General features: G+C 39.4%; 1 protein-coding gene across 16 annotated transcripts in view; it reads left to right on the forward strand.

The window, feature by feature from the left end:
- Window positions 1-15,494, forward strand: part of LOC106091622 (ral GTPase-activating protein subunit beta) — a 35,269-nt gene continuing 19,775 nt past the window's right edge. For 9 of the 16 annotated variants that reach the window (XM_013258191.2, XM_013258192.2, XM_013258183.2 and 6 more), the window contains exons 1-6: window positions 1-624; window positions 5,735-5,954; window positions 6,114-6,143; window positions 6,241-6,639; window positions 6,711-6,971; window positions 10,265-10,924. In XM_013258191.2, coding sequence (XP_013113645.2) covers window positions 433-624; window positions 5,735-5,954; window positions 6,114-6,143; window positions 6,241-6,639; window positions 6,711-6,971; window positions 10,265-10,924 — 1,762 coding nt within the window. In that variant the 5' untranslated portion in view covers window positions 1-432. The remainder of the gene's footprint in view (window positions 625-5,734; window positions 5,955-6,113; window positions 6,144-6,240; window positions 6,640-6,710; window positions 6,972-10,264; window positions 10,925-15,494) is intronic. The other 7 variants (XM_013258186.2, XM_013258199.2, XM_013258200.2 and 4 more) reach the window with 3 other exon arrangements.

Consider the following 15,494-nt stretch of genomic DNA (forward strand, 5'->3'; position numbering starts at 1 on the left):
AAACAGTATGCGTAACTTGATCGTGATACAGGTGTTAAAATTTTCACAATTTCTTGAATAAAACTACATATTTCCAATAAAAAAATAGTGAAGAGCACAAAAGACAAAACAGTTTATTGAAATAATGTAAAATCTTATAAGTGGATTATGGATTTGGATTGAAATTGAGTTTTTATTAAAGTGGCAGAAATTTTCACTTTGCGAAAGAATGTATGTGTGTGCCTTTTAGTCACAGAGGTGATTAAAGTAGTAGCAGTTTCTGTTTTTTTTCTTAACCACAAATACCAATGTTTTTGTATTTGCAATCCAAAGTACCGCTATAAACAGAGAGCAAACTAAAAACATAAACAAATTTGCGAACCGACCACATTGGGTGGGAGTGGGACTTAAATTGGAATAAACAAAACGAAAATATATATAAATTGTGGCAAAATGTATGGTGAATGGGTTTCTCTATCGGCCCAAATAGCTGCAAATAGCTGTGGGGCTCAAAGTCACAGTGTTCTAAACAAATTTCCAGCCAGCTCAGCTCGTGAGGTGACTGCGTCAGTGGTCAAACAGTTGGCCACAAACTTAGGAATTACTCAGAATGCAGAGCCGAGTCATTTGGTCAAAGATGAAGAGGTAAGTTGAAATATTGAATCATTTTTATGTTGCGAAAATATTTATACCCTACAACACCACTGTGGTTTGATTTAGCTGTGTCCGTCTGTCTGTCTATGTATTCTTGTAATCAAGGCACAGGTCGCATGTGTAGTCCGATTTTTATAAAATTCACTTTCCTGGTCCAAGGACAAACGCTATTGATTTAAAAAAAATCGGTTCAGATTAAGTTATAGCTCCCATATAGGTCTTTCATCCCATATGCCCTTTTAAAATTTTTGTTCGACCTTTTCCAAATTTGGCATGAAGTGCCTTTTTTGACTTCCCAATTAATGCGCAAAATTTCAACAATATCATTGGCAAAATTTGCATTTGTATGGTTAGGTTAGATGAGAAGCAGACTATCTGGCCCCTCATCTGGCCAATATTTTGACAGCGTGCCTAGGACTTGTATATACTCCGAATGCCTGGCAGGAGGCAAGGGTGGTGTTTATACCCAAGCCCGGCAAGGCAAGTTATGCGACACCAAAGGCCTACAGACCCATAAGCCTTACGCCCTTTCTACTCAAAACCATGGAATGTATTGTGGAAACCATGATAAAGAGTGGGACATCCAACGAACTGCCAAATACAAACAGCATGCCTATGTCGAGGGAAGGTCGGCGGAGACTGCCCTGTACGAGGTTGTGCATAAAATAGAAGAATTCTTCGATGCGAAAACGTGCACCCTGGCGGTATGCATTGACATCGAGAGGGCTTTTAACAATGTGCGGACCGACACACTGATCCAATCCTTAGACCAGGGAGAAAGTGGCACAGGGCACGCCACAGGGGAGCATTTTATCGCCACTCCTATGGGTGACCACCATAAATGACCTATTACGAATGCTGTCTGAGAAGGGATGTTATAATAATTCTATGAGGTAGAGATCCGAACGAGCTATGCAGAAGGGCCGAAAGGGTCTTGCATATGGCATATGACTGTGCTAGACCCAGAGGTCTCAATGTTAACCCAGAAAAGACTGAAATATGCCTGTTCACGAGGAAGACGAAGGTGGGCCAATTTAATGCACCACGTTTCCTCAATAAGACGATTTTGATATCCGACAAGGTCAAATACTTATGTGTGATCATGGACAGGAAACTGAATTGGAAATGCCCATTCAGGAGCGTACTGAGAAGGCTCACAGATGTTGGACACTATGTAGACGGGCCGTAGGCTCAAAATGGGGCATGAATTCGAGGATAGTCCACTGGCTTTACAGGAGCGTGATTAGACCAATACTTATTTACGCCTCAGTAGTTTAGTGGACTACTGTGGAGAAAAAGTGCAACATAAGGACCATACAACAGGTTCAGAGAATATGTTGTCTTGGCACAGGCGGATCGATGAGGACAACGCTCACTGGGGTTCTGGAGACTATTCTAGATATCCGACCCATTGACATACATATTCTGTTTGTGGCAGCCGCTGCGGCTATGAGACTTAAGGGGTTGGGAGAATGGATTGTGGATGGGAGCAGCTCATACCATCGCGATATAATCGAGTCGACGATAGGAAACCTGGAAGGAAGGGAAGAGGTTTCCCATCGTATACCTGGGATGAACCTTGAGGTTGAGTGCGAGACACTGCTGCCATCGGCTCAGTCTTGGATTGACGGAACCCTAGTATTACCATCTGGAAGATCATGTTAAACGGATGGATCAAAGCTAGAGGACAGAGTGGGCCTGGGGGTCTACATTGAGAACCCAGGGTCTGAGATCTGATTTAGACTGCCTGACCATAATACGGTCCTGCAGGCGGAGATCCCAGCGATCACGGAATGCGTTAAGTGGTGTGGTGCTAACGCGAGGACGTCGAGTGTGAATATCTTTACGCGACAGCTAAATTGAAAAAAGGGCAATAACAACCAGGACGGTATGGTCAGTGTAGAAGGAGATTAAGAAGGAGATTAACGCCTTCTCTGAGGGTGACAAAATCCGCATAGTTTGGGTGCCGGGCCATAACGGAGTAAGGTGGAATGAAAGGACAGACGATTTGGCTGTGAAGGCCAGAGAACTGCCGTCAATAAACTTAGTTAACTGGAAACCTTCCGACGCAGTCCGAGTTAAGGGAGTGGGTGACGAATGCGCATGCAACATTGTGGAACATCGAAACGGTCGGTAGGAGAACAAAAATCCTGTGGGGGATCCAGATCGTGAGAAGGCGAGGCTATTACCGAAAGGAACCAAGAAGGAGGAGGAGAGAGTATAGCTCTTGGTATCATAACGAGACACATAGTACTACGAGCTCACCTATGTAAAATCGGTGCGGCAATTGATAGCATGTGTATGGCATGCGGGTAAGAGGATAAGACGTTGGAGCATGTCCTTTGTCATTGCCCGGCTTTCCCATCCCGGTACTTAGGTGGAGACACAATATCAGACATGAACCAACTTAGGGGATTGGTATTGAAAAAAATTAAGGATTTTGTAAGTAGCACGGAATATCTAACTTAAATTTTTCTTTTTGGAGGCTACTTTATAGTTTTTAGAGCGTAGAACAAGCCGATTACTGGCTTAGGTGTATGTCCATTGTGGCATGGGGCGGATTAATATCTGCACCCTCTTTTCAACCTAACCTAACCTAGGTTATGAGAGTGATAGTCCTTTACAGGTCCTTGAACCAACTTAGGGGATTGGTATTGAAAACAATTAAGGATTTTGTAAGTAGCACGGAATATCTAACTTAAAATTTTCTTTTTGGAGGCTACTTTATAGTTTTTAGAGCGTAGAACAAGCCGATTACTGGCTTAGGTGTATGTCCATTGTGGCATGGGGCGTATTAATATCTGCACCCTCAACCTAACCTAACCCAGGTTATGAGAGTGATAGTCCTTTACAGGCTCACTTAGACAATTTTAAGTCTAATGTGAAACCATAGACCAAGGTCTCTGGTAGGAATCGAAACCACGACCACCACTCTGGCAATCCGAGCAGGCCTCCAACTCGGCTACGGAGTGTTTAGATGAGTATGTAGCTCTCATATATATTTTTTAGCCGATATTTGCCTTTAAAAATGCGGTAGCCGGAATATAAGTCCTATTGCAAAAATCTTGCTTTTCTATTCGATATTTCAGCAAGAATACGCAATTAAAGTCTGACAAAATTTAGACATAGGTTCTATTTATTACAAGTAATAGGTAGACTCGATGGTGTCGTGTATAGTCGGCTGCGTATGACTTTAGCCTTTCCCAACTTGTTTTAAGATACTACACATAAGTATAAACCACGGTGGGATAGGAAAGAGAGCGAAGTAAATTGGGCAGTTAGCTAGTCTTATATCCCATAGCCACATTTGTTGTTGTTATTGTAACCACATTTTCATGTGGGGGTGGCAATCCTCGTCAAGCTCCTGTAGGTGAGAAAAATCATTCCGGTCCAAAGGACCGATCGCCGCGGGAACATGGTGGCCATTGGTTATTTAATGTCGCCTATAACTCGCCTTGCCATATCGAGCATCATAGGCACTCAGTATTTGTGGAGGAGCCAGTGCCACCCGACCTCGCACTGAGACTCTCCACCCGATACCGCTGATTGTCCGCGACTGTAGTTACAGCTACTCCGTGTGTTGCTTTCCACTATCCGCCACCTGTGGATGCACCCGGTAGCTCACACCTGAGCTTTTCGTGACAGCTATGAACACCACACAGATCGGACCTCAATGTTCCAGCTTGTGTGGTGCTCACAGCTATCCCGTACCGGGAGCCACATTTGTATATGAAGGTAGCGATCTTTATCAAGTTCCATAGGTGAGCAATCTTATTCCGGTCCATAGAACCGGTCGCCGCTGAAAATTATAGCCATTGGTTATTCAAGTGTTCAAAAAACTAGCTTTATCATGTATAGCATCACAGGCCCATTTAAATCAGAGTCGGTTTTGGCCAACTATCCGCACCCTGTTGACGCGGCCGGTAGCTCTCACCTGAGGTTCTACGATGCCACAGGAAGAGCCTTTTAGTTCTGGACTTATCGTAGGATTTGATACGTTCAGTCATGACAATGCTATACTGCTGTCGAAGCAGAATTTACTGGGATGTTATAGCAGCGGCTATCGCTACAAATGACATTTTCCAGATCTTGTAGTTAATCAGGAGATTCTAAACAGCATTCTTTAGGATAAGGTAGGTGAAGCGATGAACACCTACCTACTTAATGCCGTTCTTGGAGATCTTATGCCGCCTTAAGCCATACTATGGAAGAGGTTAACCTGGGGTTATGGGTTATGCAGCCGCTTCAATTACTACGATTATAATCTTTCACGGCCTGTTTCGCCACCATGTCCATAAAATTGACAGATCAATTTTAAGGAACTTCTTTTTGTCGCCGAGTCTGAAATGCGTGTCGAGGGCCAAAAACTCTTTGAGGCAAAGTATTGGGTTGCCCAAAAAGTAATTGCGGATTTTTCATATAGTCGGCGTTGACAAATTTTTTCACAGCTTGTGACTCTGTAATTGCATTCTTTCTTCTGTCAGTTATCAGCTGTTACTTTTAGCTTGCTTTAGAAAAAAGGTGTAAAAAAAGTATATTTGATTAAAGTTCATTCTAAGTTTTATTAAAAATGCATTTACTTTCTTTTAAAAAATCCGCAATTACTTTTTGGGCAACCCAATATTAACATGGCTTAATACCTCTGAAAGTTTTTAGGATGCCCTCGCCACAATTCGAATGCAGGTGGTAAGCGGTATAGGCGGACATGCTTTTATGTGCGCCACGGTGTCGTATGGCTCGTAAGTAGTGAAATAAAACTGGAAATGCTTTGCTATGCGCCACGGTGGCCTCGTATGGCTCGTAAGGAGTGAAATAAATCTGGAAGTTCGATAGTTGCAATGTCTTAAGATTAGCAATGTTCAATTCCATGGCAGCCGGTTGAAAGTACCGGATTGACCCGATGAAGTCCTTCATAGGCAAGGGTAATGAGACTTTTTGATAATAAACTTCTTGCTTATATCTTGGTTTTTCTCAGGCGATAAAGGCATGACTCTCGCTGAAAATGCTTTTAAATTTTTTTAATTTGCCTTTAGAATTCGAAACAAGACATGTTGCTCAAAACTTTATTGAAATATTTTATTTTATTCTTGCCTGTTTTTAGGTTAACTGGTGTATGGATGTGATTTGTTTTGGTCTCTCATTGCCTCTGCAGGAGCATGAGACTATCAAGGATTGTGTCAATGTGTATTGCGAATGGATGACTGCATTGCATCCTCAAGCGAAAATAAGTGTTCCCAAGCCCATATGTGAAGATGCCAACATGTATTGCCGCAAAATCATAAACCACTTTCATAATTTGTTTGTGCCACGTAATGGAGAAAGTAAGTTGGAATCTTTTAAATTCATCCTATGTAGTGATATTTTCATTCCAGCTAATATCCATGCAATAACATAAGCTCTGCAGACAAATACAAAAACAAAATTGTACATACAAATTATCCTAAAAACTAAACAAAATTTCCAATCATTTTCCTTTCAAGTCTTACCATTTATATATCACAAAGAGCTTGGTAGGTTTTGCGAAGCTAAAAACATCCCTTGTATCATATTTGCCATAGATTTCAGTGTCCCATGGATAAATAATCTTGGTTAATCTTATTTTTCAAGGCATTGACACTATAAATCGGCAGGCGGTATTATGTCATCGTGTTCTAAGGACCCTGCAACAGACCGCACAAATATCCCAAACAATTGATAGGGAGACCTGGGAGTCTTTGTTGTTATTTCTTTTGGCTATAAATGAAATTTTACTAGCACCACCTACAATCAAAGATGATGTAGGCGATCAATTGTGTGAGAGAGTCTTACAAGTGCTTTTCGAAGTTTGGCTGCTGTCATGCGTGCGTTGTTTTCCCTCACCCTCACTATGGAAGACATTGCAAGAATCATGTGCTATGTGGAGGCATCGCGTGGCTTTGGTGGATCAATGGAATCGTGTAAGCTTGGCGCTAACAGCACGTCTATTGGAGTTTACATATGGTTCAGCTTTTCCAGAATTGAAAATTTGTAAGTAATCGGATCATCAATTTGACTTGAAAACGTCTAAAATGTTTGTACCTATACCTTATTCGTTTTAGCTGACGAAGATGCCCAACTTATACCAGCCGGCATGACAAACGATTGCGTTGCCCAGACTTGGTATAGGTTTTTGCGTACCATTGGTAATCCAACTGCTTTATGTTCACCCCATATTATAAGCAAATCATCACACTTTGTGCAATGGGCTTTGATACATGACAAAGGCACTGAAACATATCAACATCCTTGCCTTCAGGCTCTTCCTTTGATTTTCCTAAAGGCCATAAAGGGTATATCAAATCAAGTAGATGCTTTCTTGGGTAAGTTGTACGTCTTTTTTTGAATATTGTAATGTATAAGTGCCCATCAAAGTGTTAACGATATTTTCAATGAGCAATGAGATTACAAGCAGTTATTCAAAAGTTCATAGTTGATAAAAATTCTTCGTTGTTCAAATATTCATTTCGTGATACAGAATTAGTTTCATAAGGCGAATTTAATATCATAATAGGTGTTATTAGTTGTATAAATATTATATTATAAATAAGTTTATTGTTGCAGAAAAAGTTAAAAAATTTGTTTATCTGTTTCCTTTTCGTTGTCTATGTGCGTTTAAGATCATGTGTTTTTAGTTGGCATTTACCACCAGGATAACTATCAATCCAATGGTTGCCCAATTTAAGTCCCTATTACACTACATGTTTTTGTCTTGGGACATGGTACTTTTTCTATCCTTAGGTAATTCATCATGTATGTCAAAATGGTAAAATTGGGCCCTCTAAAATTGGAATTATGCCCAAACGAGTTGTTATTGTAGAAGTGTTTTGTACACTGAGGCGGCAGCCCTTGGGCCCTTAAAAATTGGAATTATGCCCAAACGAGTTGTTGTTGTAGAAGTGTTTTGTACACTGAGGCGGCAGCCCTTGCCGATGAAGGAATCCATCGGGTCAATCCGGTTCGTACAACCGACTGCCATGGGATTGTTGTTGTTGTTTTTGGTGTGTTTTTACACAAGGGCGGGATGATTTTTCCCTACTCCCTTTTCCCCTATTCTGAATAACAATTTCCTGGGAGTTTTTCTCCTGCTTCTCCTTTTCCCTTATCCCAAACAAACTTCGAAAAAGGGAAATATCCCCAGGGAAAAAGTAGGTATTCTGAATCGGAATAAAAGGGAGAATGAGACGATAAAATTTGGAAAAATTTTCTCCAAACATATGGAAGGGAGTTAGGATAAAAAAATAAGGAATTCAATTGTTTTTATAAAAAATGCCTTCAATCGGAAAACAGGGCTACGTGGTAGCTACATGCACCCAGATCTTGTCTATACTCAGATCTTGAAGGATTCATGCAACTCACTATAATGGGGAAAATGGGTAGGAAAGCACATTTCTGGGCTCAAAAACTTAAATCGGCAGGTTTGTTAATTGAAATCGGGGCAAAAATACGACTTCATGAACTCAAGATTTCTTATCGGGAGATCGGTATAATGGGTGCAAATGGAATGGCAGAATGGCTAACTCTTCGGTGGAGGGTATAAAAACATATAATGCATTTTTTAATTGTAGAACATTCGGTAGATGTTGTTCGGGTTTGGTAGGATTTTTCTTAAATTATGGTAGGAAATAATTTTCTTGAGTGGCAACACTGATTGTGACAAGCTGTAGGCCATAATTGTGCACTGTTAAAATAAAAGTCAAACAAACATTACAAAAACAAAACTAAATATGTTTGTAAACTATTTGAACAACCTTTGTATTTTCTTTTTGGTTATTATTCCATTCTACGTTCATTTTCCAAAAATTAGTAGTCAAATGTTTAGTCAAAATAAAACAGCTGATTCAAAACAGCTGTTTTCGAAAATTCCAATTTCCCTCTCCCAAATTTTTCATCTCCATATTTAATCAGAATGGGAGTATTTTCTTCGAGGGAAAAATTAATTCCCTGTGTATTTATTCCCAGGCAATTTTCAGAATTGGACTGATAGGGTAGGTGTAGGGTATTGTACAGTCTGCACCGCAGGACTTTTGCCTTTCCTTACTGGTTTTGTCTTTTAAAATTGAAATTCTTTAAGCGAAAATTTCATTGAATTTATGTCTCTTGGAATTTTTTTACTAAAAAATATCATTTTGTGTGTAGAAAACATGTCAAAAATCTCAAAAATTCCTTAAATTTTTTTTTGACGTTTTGTCTTAAGAAAACTAATTTTGAGGGTCCCGGTCCTAAGCCAAATTTTGTCTCTAGAGAGTATTTTATTGAAATTTTCCGTTTACAGGATATTTATTGAAATTTTGCAGAGGCCCGGGCTCCTCTCCTTGGCTGTAGTATAAACCGATCTCCCGATTTGATTTCTTGAGCCTCTAGAGGGCGCAATTACTTTTAATTGCCATGACAATTTCGGTCCATATCGGCCGATCACTTAATAAAGCTCCCGTATACATACAGTTGAACCTCCCATATTCATACAGTTGAACCTTATCCGGTTCGCTCGGGACCGACCTTAGCACGGAAAATCGAAAACACAGTTAAAAGAGGTTCTTTTAAAATTTCATTGTTTATGTATGTATCTGGGCTATTGCTGGGCTACTATTGTTTTCAAAATTTCCAATAGAACACTGTATGCCTCTATTGCTTGAGCTAATGCAGGGTTTCTGGGTCCTTGTTTGATTTTTCGAAATTCCCAATCACTCGTATTCTTCGCTTTTGTTAGCCGTATGAATTATGGCATCAGATTATATACAATAGCACAGGATGTGACATCAACATTGCACTCTCTCTAATTTGGGAGGTCATTACTTGAACATTCAGCGCAGAGGTTAGCATGTCCGCCTATGATGCTGCACGCTTGGGTTCGAATCCTGGCGAGACCATCAAAAAATTTTTTCAGCGGTGGTTTTCCCCTCCTAATGCTGGCAACATTTGTGAGGTACTATGTCATGTAAAACTTCTCTCCAAAGAGGTGTCGCACTGCGGCACGCCGTTCGAACTCGGCTATAAAAGGGAGGTCCCTTATCATTGAGCTTAAACTTGTATCGGACTGCACTCATTGATATTTGAGAAGTTTGCCCCTGTTCCTTAGTGGAATGTTCATAGGCAAAATCCGCAATCCAGAATTTTATATCAATCATGTGTATGGTGCACGGATAATAGAGGTAAGCACGGTTAATAGAGAGAGAGCATTATTGAAGCACGGATAATAGAGGTAAACCACGGTTAATACAGATTCAAAACCAAAAGCACAGCATGCCGGTTTACAGTGGTAATCGGTTAATAGAGGCCCGGATAATCGAGGTTCAACTGTATTTGAAAATATCATTCAAGAGCTTGTCACATGCGATCCATGGTGGAGCGTGTGTAAGATTCGGCCCAACCAAACTTTAAGCACTTTTAGTTGTTTTTTTTTTTCATTATCTGCAACAATAAACTAAAAGTGACTAGCTACTAAGTAACTATTAACTTTGTCTTTTAGTATAAATCACAATTACATTTATCATAAAACAAATAAATTATTTTTCAACAACATTTTATCACTTCATATCTTTTTATACGATTTTTACCACTTATTTAAATGTACTATAAAATTAAATTCTTAAAAATAAAAAAACCGAAAAACTAGGCATTTATGTAGCACCTCAGCGCTCAGCCGAAGATGGTATAACTAATTTGATGGATATACGATTTGCCTTAAATGAAGCTACAATGAGCAATACTGGCACGGGTAATCCATCGCATCATCATCATCATAGTTTCTTTCATCATCATGGCAGTATTAGTATACACTTAAACAGTAGTAATGCAGCAAACAGCCAACAACAGACAACATCGAATAGTTTGGCAATGGCTCAACAGCCGCATCATCAGCATCAGCAACAACAACAACAACAACATACACAATCCCATTTACATAGTTTCATAAGTGGATCAGCTAGTTCAGCCCTAAATGCTCTAATGGGTCATCATCATCATCACAATCATCATCATAATACTGTTACGGCCAGCAGCAGCAGCAGCAATGTACCACCTCTGACATTGGGAACAGCCATGGCCAATGCAATGCAAGCTAATACCTCAACGCCGGCTAGCGGCAGTCAATCGGCTGGAGTTTTGGGCTCAATATCATTTGGTTTGCCCTCTGCTAGTGCCAGTGGTGGTGGTGGTCAAGATCAACAACAGCTGCATCAGTACCAGCAGAATTTACCGCATTCACCAACGCCACCATTGCAAAGGCGTTTGGCTAAAAGTTTTAGTGTAGCCCCCAATTTGACACAACAAAAGGGTGCGATATTGGCAGTACTTTAATAGTTAACTAATTTTTGGCATATTTTTTACATTTTTTTTTTTTTGGCTACTCGAGTATTGCACCCCATAATATAATTTTATTTTTGCTCAATGTTATTTTAATATCTTACCCTTAATTTTTTCCTTTCCATTACAATAGCCTAATTGAATTTTAGTGGACTAATTTTTATGGCCCTACATTTTTTGTAAATTCTGTTTTAATTTTACTTTTAAGGTTTGTTCTGTGTTTTCGGCTTTATAAGATTTTTCTGTAATTAACTTTTGTTTAACAGCTCGATTTTAAATGAAATTAATTCCTTATACTTGTACAACTTTTTTGATTTGTAGTTTCAAATATTCCCATTGTTGCCATTTTTTTTCAACTTTATGATCAATTCGAAGCGTTGCCTTATTTATCTTAAACACAATTGACGCCCCTCAAATATGAACGTTTTTTTTTTTATCAAACAATATTTTTTTTTCTGCGTTCACACTTTGTTCCTTTGTATTTTTTTATTGTTTTAGATAAACAGCCAAACAACAGGGGGAGAAGGTAATCGTAATTAGTTCAAATGGTTTTGAATGTGATTAATTTTGGTTGCATTTTGATATCATTTGAAGCGTAACAATAATTACCCACAGAAAAATTAAAATTATTGCTTTTTACATGAATATTAATTCAATTAAAGTTTTTTCCTATTGTGCTTAAACAGAGAGGCGACATTTCAAAGCGTTAAAAACTTAAATACAACGAAAATTGAAAATTTTAAGCGAAAGTCGCAGTTTAACATTAAGATCAAAAAGTAATGGTCACCAAAGTGAAGTGAAGTGACCAGCATGGTGGAATTAAATTGTGCTTGATCAAATCATGGCGAATTTTCTGTTGAAGTGTTAGTCGTATATGTGGTATTATGATTTAACTTAGTAAATTTATTTAAATTTATTTAAATTTTTCTGTAAAAGTAGTTGCTGGCAACCTTCAGTCTGTCAGCATGTTTTCCGATTACACAGTGACTTGTCATGACGGACACAATGGCTGAGACGTCTGTTCTAGCCAATGACAGCAAACGGTAGACCTCTTCAAGTCTAGATAAGGCCAAATAGTTTTGGAATGCTCATAGCCCCCTCTCTGTGACCATCTACCATTCGTTGTCTTTTGGGACTGGCCCTGAAAACTTAGCTTACAAGTCGCTAGAGGCATACCCACAGATTCCAGTATCCCTGGAATGTGTAGGGTAGTTCCTAGCTCGCCCGTGAGCAGGTGAATTTGAACTGTTCAGCCATCTCGTTGAGAGATCTGCGACAGTCGAACAGTCGAGACGTCTGTTCTAGCCAATGACAGCAAAGCGGTAGACCTCTTCAAGTCAAGATTAGGCCACATAGTTTTGAAATGCTCACAGCCACCTCCCTGTGACCACCTATCATTCGTAGTCTTTCGGGACTGGTCCTGATAACTTATCTTACATGTCGCTAGAGGCATACCCACAAATCCTAGTATCCATGGAATGTGTAGGATAGTTCCTAGTCTCGCAAGCTCCTCCTTGAACAGGTGAATTTGAACTGTTCAGCCATCTTGTTGAGAGATTTGCGACAGTCGAACATTCGAGACGTCTGTTCTAGCCAATGACAGCAAAGCGGTAGACCTCTTCAAGTCTAGATAAGGCCACATAGTTTTGGAATGCTCATAGCCCCCTCTCTGTGACCACCTATCATTCGTAGTCTTTCGGGACTGGTCCTGATAACTTAGCTTACAAGTCGCTAGAGGCATACCCACAAATCCCAGTATCCCTGGAATGTGTAGGATAGTTCCTAGTCTCACGGAGGCCTAGTTCCTAGTCTCGCAAGCTCCTCCGTGAACAGGTGAATTTGAACTGTTCAGCCATCTCGTTGAGAGATCTGCGACAGTCGAGGGCGGTTTTTGTGTTTAGAAATACGTTTTCCAGGGATTTAATGGCTTCCTGGCTGTCTGAGAAGATCAATCGTCCAATCGTCGTAATGACATTATATCATAATCATTCCAACACCTCCTTCATACACACTGCAGTGATAAGGTGCCTCTTTTTATACCCACCACCGAAGGATGGGGGTATATTCATTTTGTCATTCCCTTTGCAACACATCGATATATCCAATTCCGACCCTATAAAGTATATATTGGGTTGCCTAAAAAGTAATTGCGGATTTTTTAAAAGAAAGTAAATGCATTTTTAATAAAACTTAATAATTTGCCATTTTGTTCGATAACCTTTTGCCATCTTCCTGGCAAATTTAGTATTCCACGCTCATAGAACTTCTGGCCTTTATCTGCAAAAAACTGAACCAAGTGTGATTTTATAGCCTCATCATTGCCGAAAGTTTTACCATTTAAGGAGTTCTGCAAAGATCGAAATAAATGGTAGTCTGATGGTGCATGGTCAGGGCTATATGGTGGATGCATCAAAAGTTCCCAGCCAAGCTCACTCAGTTTTTGGCGAGTGACCAAAGATGTGTGCGGTCTAGCGTTGTCCTGGTGGAATATGACACCTTTACGATTGACCAATTCTGGTCGCTTCTCCTTGATGGCTGTATTCAATTTGTCCAATTGTTGAGAGAAAACATCCGAATTAATCGTTTGGTTCCTTGGAAGCAGCTCAAAATATACCACACCCTTCCAATCCCAACAAACAGACAGCATAACCTTCTTTTGGTGGATATCAGCCTTTGAAGTGGTTTGAGCTGGTTTACCATGCTTGGACCATGATCGTTTTCGACTAACGTTGTTGTAAACAATCCATTTTTCATCTCCAGTTATGATTCGTTTTAAAAACGGATCGAATTCATTGCGTGCGTTTAAGGTGCATATCACAAGCGTTGATTCGGTTTGTTAAATGAATTTCTTTCAATACATGTGCTACCCAAATATCAAGCTTTTTCACCAGTCCAAGACTTTTTATGTAATAATGAACGGTTGATTTTGGTATATTTAACTTCTCTCCTATCTCACGCTCAGTTACATGACGATCCAATGCGATTAATGCTTTGATTTGGTCATCATCAACTTCATTTGGCCGACCTAAACGTGGCTCATCTTTAAGTGAAAAATCTCCAGAACGGTATTGCGAAACCAATTTTGACACTGTCTTCCTTTTTTAGGCTTTATCACCATACACATCTCGTACCTTTTTGGCAACCTGCACCGCGTTTTTTCCTTTACGGAAATAATAAAGTAAAATATGACGAAAATGCTCCTTTGTGGGCTCCATATTAAAATTGACGCCAAACAAACAAATGTAAACAAAATTTCGCGCACTTTTTTTTCTAAAGCAAGCTAAAAGTAACAGCTGATAACTGACAGAAGAAAGAATGCAATTACAGAGTCACAAGCCGTTGAAAAAATTTGTCAACGCCGACTATATGAAAAATCCGCAATTACTTTTTGGGCAACCAATAGCTGGATCTTGACTTCTTGAGCCACTATAGGACTCAATTCTTATTCGATTTGTCTGAAATATTGCATGAGGTGTTTTTTTATGGCTTCCAACAACTGTGCTAAGTATGGCTGAAATCAGTCCATAGCCTGACATAGCTGCCATATAAACCGATCTGGGGCCTTGAGTTCCTGAGTCTCTAGAGGGCGCAATTATTATCCAATTTGGCAGAAATTTTGTACAACGGCTTCTTCTATGACCTGCAATATATGTGTCAAATATGATCTGAATCGGTCTATAGCCTGATACAGCTCCCATATAAACCGATCTCCCTATTTTACTTCTTGAGCACCTAAAAGACTCAATTCTTATTCGAGTTAGCTGAAATTTTACAAAATGACTTCTACTATGGTCTCCAACATTCAATTCGATGTAGGTTCGAATCGGACCATAACTTGATAAAGCTCCAATAGCATAGCAATTATTTTCTTTTATCCTTTGTTGGCCTAAAAAGAGATTCCGGGAAAAGAACTCGACATATGCGATCCATGGTAGAGGGTATATAAGATTCGGCCCGGCCGAACTTGGCACGCTTTTACTTGTTTAACATAATTCTGTTAATTGTTTTAAAGTAATTGAAGAATCACTTTGAAGCGATTGCTGTTTCTTTACTATTTTCCATTTATCAATCGTTCTCCGGTAACCGGCTTTTTTTTATTGATGTGTTTGATATGCTTTATTTGGAAACAATTAAAAAACAAGTCCCATAGTCGTCTTTCTCGACGAGGTTCTTCATAATTTCTCTTATTGGCAATCTGTTAATTCGAATGTGCTTAATAATGACTGATATTGAATAGAGAGGTAGATCAGTGTTGACTTATCAAAATGGTTAAAAGCGTACACGCACATTTGCATATGTAGAGTAAAGGTTCTCAGAGTTGGCAGAGTTGGATTTTCAATACTTGTGATTCATTTTTATTGGAATGGTGGCTTTGGCATTCAGAAGTATTCAACTGTTTACAAGTGAAACAACATGCAGGCGGAAAAATAATTAATTAACACAAAAGGGGTTTATTAAACTCAATTGTGAGTTATAATTAAATATAGAAAAAAATTATTCGAATAAATACAACCACATAGCTTTCAATGTCTTTCTTTGCG

Source organism: Stomoxys calcitrans, chromosome 3 (assembly GCF_963082655.1).
Source record: "Stomoxys calcitrans chromosome 3, idStoCalc2.1, whole genome shotgun sequence".
Lineage (NCBI taxonomy): Eukaryota > Metazoa > Arthropoda > Insecta > Diptera > Muscidae > Stomoxys > Stomoxys calcitrans.